The following is an 11021-nucleotide window of genomic DNA, read 5'->3' on the forward strand; positions in this document are numbered from 1 at the left end:
TCTAGAGTTGGAGGGTTATGGTGTCTGCTATTTATTCTCAAATGGTTCCATACACAAAAAATTAATGATAGTAATAATATATGAGAGAACAAGCAAAAATGTGGTAAAATGTTAAAAATTGACAAATATGAGTAAAGGGTGTTCATTGTACATTACTGTTACTTATCTCCAAGTGTGAATTTTTTTTAAGTTAAAAAAAAGAAGAAACAAAATTACTTAATGGAAAAGGCTATTCCACCTTTACAACCATTTAAAAGCATCAGATGGGGAGAAATAAAAACAGCACTTTGATGGAGATAACAAATACGATGGAACAAAGCAATTCAGAACAATTCTAAAATTACTGTAAGTATCTTCATTTTAAAATAATTATTCCATACAGTATCTGGGGGCAAATCATTCTCTTCACAAACAGGGAACATCTGTTGTACACTAACCTTGTAAGAAGCTTGTATATTAAATGGAATGGAATGGCAAAAGTCTCAAACCAGCAATTTCCAAACTACTCAAGGCAGCAGTGATTCCTGGCTCTGCAGCGCCAAGATATCAAGACAAAAAATGTGAGAGGCATAAACAGCAGCTGGAAAAACACCAGCTACACATGACCTGTTAAAAATTTCTGGATGTGTACAACTTCACGCAGAAACTTAACATAAAAAGTTAAACCTGAAAATCCCAATTCATCTAAATACAATTTTATCCCTTTTTTTTTTTTTTTGGTCATTTTAAAAAAAAATACTCTTATCTAGCACTTAGAGCTAAAATACAGGTGTCCAAAGCTGATCTAAGAGTGTAACTACTATTTATAGGCCAAGCACTGGGCCAGATGCTTTATATACATTCTTTCTAATCATTATAGCCTCGTGTGTATTGTAGGTATTGTTACTATTTCATAGGTAGGAAACCAAGGCTCAGAGAGGAATTATATGCCCAGGATCCCTCTGAGATTAAGTGGTAAAGACAGATTCCGATCATTCTAGTTTAAAAAAAATCTCTGCCTGTACCAGGCCTGTGCCCGCAGGGAGGCTCCACTCTGGCTTGCCCTCTGCCCGGAGGCCCTTCCCCTCAAACCTCTCTTTCTTCATGAACCTGCCCTCACCTTCCTATTTAACAATTTCGTCTGCCTTCCACCCCAATAGTCTCCAGTCCATTTATACCACATTAATTTTTTTAAACTTTTTGTTTTGAGACAATTGTAAATACACATGCAGACATAAATAATAATCAAGTTTCTGTACACCCTTGACTCAGTTTCCCTCAAAGTTTCCCTTGTATAACTATAGTATAGTATCATCTGCATTACTTTTTTCTCCTAGTATTTATCACTTTATAACATATTACAAATATATATATTTACAGTAATTGTTACTATTGTCTGTCTACCTCCACTAAAGTATAAACTCCTTGTGGGCAAGAATCTTTATCCAAATTTTGTTCACTGCTATATCCCAAGCATACAAAATGGGGCCTAATCCCCAGGAGGAACTCCATAAACATTGGTAGAAGGAATCAGAGCACTGTATTGCACTGTCACCTCTAACAGGAAACACACCAGCTCCTTAAGAGACCACCTTGGTAAGTAAGAGGACTCTGAAACATCAGTGAAACATTACACTCACCCATGGTGACATAAGGCAACTTATCAGTTGATCCATGAGGATAGATGCTGTAGAGGTGAGGTCCAGTAACATCTACTCCCCCCAGAACTAGGGCTGCACCAATGTAACCTTGATACCTGGTGATCAGAGTGTGCATAAGAGAGAAAAAAATGAGTCTACATTACATCACTGTAACTTAACCAAAAGCTGTATGAGAAGTCAGACAACAAAAAAGCTTTCTTATACTACTGCTGCTTCATTAAGTAGTTACTGTTTTGATGGGGAAAAAACAGGGAATGGAGCAAACACACTTGAACATGTACCTTTAGCCAATAAAAACGATAAATTTTGTGAGGCACCCCACGTACCTCATATCAGCTCAGTCTCCCAACCCCTTTTAGTGTATGTGCTGCCGAAGTGAGCACCCAACCCCCTTTAAAAGAGGGCATTATAATTCTTACTGTAGAAAAGAGAAAACCAACCCAAAAACATTAAGTACTTGCCCAATGTCTCAGAGCCACACTTGGCTTACTCCAAAGATTATCAGCACCCTTCCGTCTCACCTTTGTGATTAGCAGACAAGCTCCCTTCCAAGTCAACGATGGGGAATTGCTAAACTAAAGCTGTTCAAATTATCGACCTCACCATAGCCTCCCAGGAAAATGGCTAATGGCGAAACACCTTTCCTTTTAGTAATTCCACAAAATTATGACAGGTATGCAGTCATACTGAGCAGAACAGAAAAGTATTTCATCATACAGGGAAGTGAATGATGAAATTACTCCATGATGGCCTATAAAATCCATTGCTACTGCCCACAGGATAAAGCTATACCTCTCAGGAACATGAGCAGGAATACATTTTCCACCCTACTTCCCCTGTTTAATTCCGCACATATCTGTTCCTCTACAAAGGTAGTTTGCTAACTCTAGACTGCTTTCCCTACATTTGACTCAGTTTTTTTACCATTAGAACTGCTACACAAGATAAACATGCTCGATTTAAAGTTCTCCGCTGTGAGCCTTTAGCTCTTTGGGAAGAAAAACGAAACCAACACATGCTCAATTTGCCTAATGATATAATTATTAAAACTGATATAACTAGATTAACACAAAGACCAATCAAAGTCATAATTTCAGATCGTCTGAGACATAGCTACCCTTCGGAGGCACTCCAGGTAAACGGAACAGTCAAGCCCATGTCATTTGATTATCACTTTGTTATTTCAAATCTTCCATTTATAAGTGAAAAAATAAAGAGCAGGAAAGGATTTCAGAAGCAGCCTCAAGAAGGAACAGAGGCCCAGACAGGGAAAGAAACTGGTCCTAAGCTAAATGAGCTAGCAGCAGGGTCAAGACCAGAATCACCAGACCCACCGCTCCCACACCAGTGCCCGATACATTACACCAGCTGCCTGCCAAACAGGTTGTTTAATTAAACTCAGTAACAATCAGCTAGTTCCCTTCCAAGCTAAAACATAATCTCTGTTTGCTGCCTTTAAAAGAGTCTAAGATATTTTACAAAGTTAATAAAATCCTTAAAAAATGATCCCCAAATTCTACTTCCAGGATTCTAATTCTAAGGATATAAAAGGACAAATACGCAACAATGAATGCACAAGAATTTTTACTTCAGTAACTGTGATGCTAAAAAAGTGGAAACAGTCAGAGGGAGAATCAGCTAAACTAATACAGCTATACGACAGAACACGTCACAATCATTAAAAATCACGCTACATTCTTCGTACACGGATGGTAGCGCAACTCAGTACAATTTTTTTTTGGACAGTTTTGACTATATGTATCAAAATGCTAAATGTGCATATCTTTACACAGCAATTCCACTTCTAGGAATTTATTTTAGAATATAGCCTAGAGGATTAATAACACAAGTACTTAAGGGTTCTAATGTTCCAAAAGGTTCACAGAATACCTTGCAATATCTTAAATACCTTAAAAGAGGCAATATTCTTAATGTTCAAAAATTGGTTAATAAGACAGATTACTGTGATCCACCAAAAACTATGATATTGATTAATGGTTCTTAAACTTTTATGGGGCACAGACCCTTCTGAAAAAGTGAATAAAACTGTGGAACCCTCGCCCATGGCAAGTGTACATACACAAGTTTTTTACTATTTCAGGAGAGTTACAGGTCTCCAGAACTCCATGGGCTCAAGACAAAATCTCTGGATGCTGAGCTCTTCTACTAATGGGAACAATATTCACATTATACTATTATGTGAACAGGGTCATTTACAAAACAACACATATAGTAGGATTTCATTTCTGCAAATGCATAAATGAGTATATATGCACAGCATAAAAGGTCTGAAAAAACAAGACCTCAAAGATTCACAATGCATGTCTTTAAGTAGCACAATATCAGGTGAAATCTACTACTTTCCTCTTTTAGCATTTCTATAGTGTCTCATTTTTTTACAATGATCATATATTACTTTAATAATTTATAAAAAGGTTATTTTCCATTTGAAATGCTCCAATATGATGCATTGATAGGTGAAAAGATTAGGTTATTCTGTGGGATAGGATGCACAACCATGATCTCATTTTTATAGAACAAAATATGTATTATTGAACATAGGAAAAAACTTGAAGAATGTTAACTGTTAGCACCAACTGCTTATGGGTGGTAGAAATCCAGATAATTTCTATTTAATCTACACTTTCTAGCTTTTTTACTGTGAACATGCACTAGTAACACAGAAGGAAGGATCAAATGAATGAATAAATATAAAATACTAAAAGTATATACACCCAACCAGAACATAATTCTCCCTGAAAGGCAAAATTTTTATTTTTAATTTGGGCTTTTCAGTATTTCCCAACTTTTCCACAATGAATATATATTACTTTTGTAAGAGAAAAAAAAGTACAATATAATAAAATAAATAAAAAGAAACTCTACATATTCAAATAGTCTCCAGAATATAGAACAGTATATAACAAAGACTTCTGCTGGATTCAACACAGAGGCTCTGTGCTCAGAAGGAACAAGTATTATTTGTATCTTCTACATCTAGCCACCACAGAAGTAAAATAAAAGTATTGCTTTGAAGTACTTTTGAAGTGGAAAAAAAAAAGTGAATGTAGGGCCACAAATGGCAAAATATCCTTCCTTCTTATGGGTGAGTTGTATTCCATTACACACATATATGCTGCATCTTCATTATCTATTCAACTATTGATGTGCACTTAAGATGCTTTCATATCTTGGCAATTATAAATAATGTTGCTGTTAATAGTAAGGTGTATGTGTCTTTTAAAATTAATTCTTATTTTTTAATTGGTTTTATTCCTTTGATGACTATGTAAATTTAAAAAGCTAAAGCTCTAAATGTTCTTAGAAACAATAAATAGTACGTATATATAAACTTAAAAATATATGTGCAGAAAAAAAAAATGAAAGAAATGAGCTATCAAGCCATGAAAGACAAGGAAGAAACTTAAAAGACATTACTAAATGAAAGAAGCCAGTCTGAAAAGGCTGCAAACTGTACCATTCCAACCAAATGACATCCTGGAAAAGGCACAGCTACAGAAACAAAAAGATGGTGGTTTCCAGGGTTTTGGGGAGAGGGAGGGAGGGAGGAATGAATAGACGGAGCACAAGGGATTTTTAGGGCAATGAAATTCTGTATGATACTATAGTGGTGGCTATGTGTCATTATGCATTTGTCAAAACCCATAGAATGTACAACATCAAGAGTGAACCCTAATGTAAACTATGGAATTTGGTTGTCCCTGTTGGTTCATCGACTGTACCAAATATGCCACACTGATGAGGGATATTGAGGGTAGAGGAGTATGTATGTGTCGGTGGGGAGGGCTATGTGCAAACTCTCTGTATTTTCTGCTCAATTCTGCTATGAACCTGAAGCTGCTCTAGAAAAATACAGTCTATTAAAAAAAAAAAGTACTGCTTAGATAAAGAAAAGATGTCCACTTCTTCTTATCAGAACTTCTGTTCTCCCTGATTCACATACAAGGAAATGGGTTATTCAGGGGGAAGAAATACAGTAATAGCAAGAAGAGTACACCTTGTATTCCTTTTCAGTCTCTGAATTTTATGGGGCTCTAACTGTGTATCAGGCCCTGTACTAGGCATTGTCATAAGCCTTATTTCTTTATTTGTTTATTCATTTCCTCCTTAAAAGTTACAGAGACAGAACTATTACCCCTATTTTATTGAGGAAGGAACTGAGACTAAGAAAGGTGAGGTGAACAGCCCAAGGCCACACAAATACAAGTGCTATAGACAGGACTGAAGTCAAATCCTATGCGTTTTTCCCTTATACTAGTGACTCACTTTATGTAATTCAACAAAAATGTCAAAAGACATAAAGAACCATAATTATCCTGGCTTAAATTTTTAAGTGTTCTTTTCAAAACTTGGATAAAATTTAACTTTTATAAGGTATGTTTAACTAAAAATAATAAAATACTTGAAAAAAACAGAATTTAGGATTCCTAAAATATTCTAAAGAGATTAACAGAAATATCTACTAGATTTAACGAAATGCTTTAAATGACATTGCAAGCAATCTTGAAATACACTACCACAATTTTACAAGTTTAAAAATTGTCTTAAATGTAATGCACCACAGAAACCACCAGAGGGAGCCTTTTATTTAAAATCAAAGTCACAAATGTCTTCAGATTATCTTGACAACAGATGTGCTTTAACAAATTCTCACACTGTACTGGGAGAATTTATTTGATAGGTGATAATTCTCCAGGATCAGGATGATGATTATGTACATGAATAAACGGGAATCACTGACATAAAGGCTCAGTACAGCCAGAGTAGGAATTAGGCCGATATGAGTAGGCTTCTTGCCCCTATGACTCATAAACCCTGGTATCCTCCACTGTAAAATGGGAACTACACTACCAGCCTTGCTACACAGCTACATTAAACCTCACATCCACTTACTGAGAGCCTGGAGGCCAGGCCACACTTGTAGATGACGACTGCAAATTCACTCAAAGGCAAGGGCCAGGCAGGAAACAGGGAAGTGAACCAGGCCAGGACTGACAGACCTTCCGCTTCCACTTCTAAAGGCAACATCCGCCACTCAGCTCCAGATTACTGCCACGTGTTACCCCACCCATGTTATGAGTTTTTATCAAAAGAAGCTGGAAACCCGTGTTTTAAATTCTAAGCTCTCAATTTATAATTATTGGCCATTATTTTTTTAAAAAAACACTCTATGACCCAAATGAAATCTCTCTATAAACTGAATATGGCCTGTGAGCTGCCAGCTTACAATCTTTGCTTCTGTTCCTGCTCCCCTTTAACTCTCACAGGCCTGGATGCAGCTGCTGCCGCTTGGGGCAGAGATAAAATGTTTTGTGTAGGCTGCTTAATGAATGATAAGGACCAGAATAAAGGGTTTTGATCAACTTCAAAAAAGGAAAAAAAGGTATCATGATGTGCATTCTATAAAGGAAAGAAGAGAGAATTTTTAAAGGTAAAGCAGGTCTCTAAAGGAGCCAATATTCCAACCCAAGAGTAAAAGGCCAGGCTATCTCCACTACACTACACTGCCTCTCTTCTCTTTATGAGGAGCAAATGAGAAAATGGACTTGCAATTTGAAACCTGCCTGGAACTATACAAACATAAAGTGACGGCGTGATTATTAAGGAAGAAAGAGAAACAAAACTACTAAGAGGAACTCCCTGTGGGAGTCAGCAGGGAATGAAGGTTTAGTTCAGACAAATGACTGTACCTCTTTAAGCCTCAGTTTGTTCACTTATAAATTAGACATGTTAATAACCCCTATCTCAGAGTTAAACGCACAAAACACTTCACACTAGGCCTGGCACAAAGAGATAAATTTTGGTTAATACTAATATTATATCCACTCACAGCCAACTACAAATATTTTTCATTTCATTGTTATCTTGCCCCTAAAAGAGGGAGGAAAAAACAATCATCTGTTTGTGTCTGTTCACAAGATGAAATTAAAAGTTCCTTCCAGCTCTTTCCTACTATGAACAAAAAATGGTTTTTTATCTAATACCCTAAGCCTCAGAAAATGATTTAATTGGTGGCATGTGATTCATTTATTGGGGAAAAAAATCCCATAAATTCAAACACATTATCGAAAGCCTCATGAAATTAAAAGTAATCACTAATTTCTGGAATCAAATATGTATTTCTGAATGCTTTTTCTCTAGCTTCCAGGCTTCCTCTGGCTGAAATCTAAAACATGAGAAAAAGATGCTATAGAAATTCCTACCCTGGAACCTCACCTGAAAAGCATCTGCTTCAGCATCCGATTGGCCGTCACAACTCTGGGAAGGCGGCCAGTGGAGAGGGAGTGAAGCTCCAAGTTGGAAGAAATAAGCTGGGTTGTCATGTCTGTGTCCGCAGCTGTCCCAGCACCACAACAACTAAAAAATACAATTAGAAACTTAGCTGAAATTCAATTACCAAAGGGCTCAATTAGAAGCAGAGCTTTCTGGATAACTTCCACAAGGTTCAGGTGTGCAGAGAGATGTTTTTGAGTACATCTGCACTGTAACTGCTGTCTAACCAATCTTAAATAATCATAAAATCAAGAGCGCACATCTAATTACACGCAAATATATTTTCTGTAGCCCAATGAAACATTTCAAATCATTAGTTTCTGTGTTCCTAACAGAGTGTGTATTTTACTTTTCCTAGAATTATATCCAAGTTGTCCAAAAGAGCAAGGCATGTTAAAAGTCCTACAATTAAATAAATACCAAGTATTTACTACTAGGTACCAGTCATTCCCAAGTGCTGAAAAGAAAATATGACACAGTAATAGAACTTGATTTCAAAGTTGAATGGAGAAGACACACACAGATAAAAATTATATCTCATATAATACATTATAATAGCATAGGTACAAAATGCTACAGGAAATTAGAGGCGAGAGCAATTAATTCTGATCTTTGACAAGAGGTTTCATAAGAGCTAGATTTGGAAGAACAGAATAAAAATACCGTACAAGCAGAGAAGAAAGGGCATTTCCAAGCAGAGCGGCTGGCAAAAGCAAAGTGAAATAACTTAGAGATGAGAGGGGCAGGGACATGAGGGAAATAGGGACAGTCCAGGTATAACTGGAACACAGGATAATGGCAGCTAAATAGGATGAAAAGGTAAGCTTTTTGTGAGATTGTGCAAGATCTCAAATATCATGCCAAGTTTTGATTTTATCCTGAAAGCAGTGTGGAAATGTGAAAAATCCCTTGAAAAGTTTTTAGTGGAGAAAGGGACTTAAACAGACCTGTTTTTTTACCAAATCCAATATGGGAGAAAAGTGAACAGTAGAGATAGAGAAAAGACCAAAGACAGAGAGACCATTTAAATGATGATCACAATAGTCCAGATGAGAAAAAAGAATCTGAACCAAGGCCTTAGTAGAGGGAAGGACAGGAGGGAATGGGTTCATGATGCACACAGGAAGCAGAACTGAGTACCAACTGAAATGAAGACTAAAGCAAAGAGAGGACTTCAGGATGAGTAACTTAGGTGGATGGAAATGCCATTTAAGGGAGACAGGAAGAAAATACAGGTTGAAAAACAGGTTTTAGAGAAGAACATAGTAAATTCAATTTTAACCCTGACAAGCTTTAAAGTATGAATTACTCAAACTAATCAATACTTACTAAATGTTAGGAGATATGAAGTGTATTTTTGAACAGTTCTTGTCAGCAACGACCATCCCTTCAGTTGCCCTTGTATCTGCTCCAAGAACTATGCCATCCTATTTTTTTAAAAAATACATATTTTCAAACAATTTTACATATATAAACCGCAGCTCTCCCAGCTTAGGAAAAACATTGACCATCCCCTGCTCCCCCAACCACCTCCTCACCACCCGCCGAAACTCCTACCAAAAATATTGTGCTGTATTTTCAGAATTCAAGAAAAGGTTTGTTAATAAATGTTATTGGTTGAACCCTGAGGAGGTGGTAGGAACTATCATTCCTGTTTCCAAATGAGACTGAGATTCAGTGAATTCCTTACAAATCACACAGCCAGTATGGGAAAAGTCTTCCATTAAAATAGCCACCTCTCTCAATTTCTTTTTAAAAGATGTAACTCTTTACCTTTAACTACAATAACCTGTTACCGTTTATCACTCTTACAATAATTAAAGGCAGGAGTTATTACGCCTATTTGAAGGATAGGAAAGTGTGGCTGTAATAGGTGACCTGCCCAAAGTTAGAGATAGCAAAGAAATTAACAAATCTTGTGTGCTCCCATTACTTCTTCCTGCTTCCTAAAGTAGTAACTTAAGACGGAAAAGAAACCGGTCTCCTGTCAAAAACTCTGCAAACTGAGGAAAGAACATAAACTGTTGATAAGTGCACAAACTCTCCTGACAAACAGTCTCTCCTAAAGGACCTTTTCCTGATGTAGTACTCTGTAACACGTGCCCTTCCTCACACAGCCCAGAGAAGTAAAGGCTGCCAAGTGGCCTGTTTCCTTGTAATTAGTTCAGTCACTGCTGATCTAGGCCTGTCCCCGCTTACCTTATAGACCACCCCTGCGATGGTCGTCCCAGTTTTCCGGGCCGTTGGAAGTTTGAACCCTTTCTTTGCAAAATCGGCTTCCAAAAAGGCATTTCTAAGAGCAAATGAGAGAATAAAGCATTGAAAGGTAGGAACCCATTGCGCTGCACTGCCACAAAGAGTGTCTAATAGGGAACTCGGGAAAAGAAAAAACTACTTGCTTTCACGCCCATTTGTTACACTGAATCATCGCAACAGCGGACTATTGTTCCGTTTTTCAGTAAAGAGTGTCTGCATCTTGCCTAAGGAGACGGAAATAGAGGGTGTCCGGGTGCGCTGGGAAAGTGGAAGAGCAGATCCGACCTCAGGAGAAATCCATGCTCAGGCCACGATTCCCCTGAGTCACACGGGCCGCGGGCCGCAGGCCCTGCCGTCCACCCGTCCTTCTGACTTCCCGGCTCAGACCGCAGCCCAGCTCCGACCCCGGCACCGCACTCCCACCCCCGCCCTGAAACCCGCCCCGGGCATGGTCTGACCTGCGGCAGTTATCAAAAGAGAACCCTCCAACCGGTGCCTCATACACTGACACAGCCGCCATCTTCCCGAAAAAGTGCTTCCGGGCCGGGGGCGGAGAGCAAAGAAAAAGAGCAGAGCACTTCCTGCGCCGCCGGCGACTGGGGCTTGAAGGGGCGGGGCAAATTTCAACAGCGAGTGATCTTAGAGTTACGGGTTCCTAGAGGAGCCCGGAGATGTTTGGAGTATTGCGCCCCAAGTGGCCCGGAGGAGAAACTCAACCCCGGAACCTGGGAAAGGACTCGTCCAAGGTGGACAAACCAGAGCCAGGCCTTCTACGCACCAGAACAAAGGAGTTTCTACTGCTAATTAGACTACATGGAGCTTCGGAGACAG

At 38.3% G+C, this 11021-nt stretch overlaps 1 protein-coding gene across 2 annotated transcripts in view; it reads right to left on the bottom strand.

Annotated features, from left to right (window-relative positions):
- The window catches only part of PSMB7 (proteasome 20S subunit beta 7), a 55936-nt gene extending 45150 nt beyond the window's left edge, over positions 1 to 10786 (bottom strand). For both annotated transcript variants that reach the window (XM_010956153.3, XM_045517558.2), the window contains exons 1-5: positions 10649 to 10786; positions 10134 to 10227; positions 9264 to 9361; positions 7878 to 8018; positions 1620 to 1735 (exon numbers count right to left, since the gene is read on the bottom strand). In XM_010956153.3, the coding sequence (XP_010954455.1) occupies positions 1620 to 1735; positions 7878 to 8018; positions 9264 to 9361; positions 10134 to 10227; positions 10649 to 10710 (511 nt within the window). In that variant the 5' untranslated portion in view covers positions 10711 to 10786. The remainder of the gene's footprint in view (positions 1 to 1619; positions 1736 to 7877; positions 8019 to 9263; positions 9362 to 10133; positions 10228 to 10648) is intronic.
- Between the last annotated feature and the right edge of the window lie 235 nt (positions 10787 to 11021).

Source organism: Camelus bactrianus, chromosome 4 (genome assembly GCF_048773025.1).
Source record: "Camelus bactrianus isolate YW-2024 breed Bactrian camel chromosome 4, ASM4877302v1, whole genome shotgun sequence".
In the NCBI taxonomy this organism is placed as follows: domain Eukaryota; kingdom Metazoa; phylum Chordata; class Mammalia; order Artiodactyla; family Camelidae; genus Camelus; species Camelus bactrianus.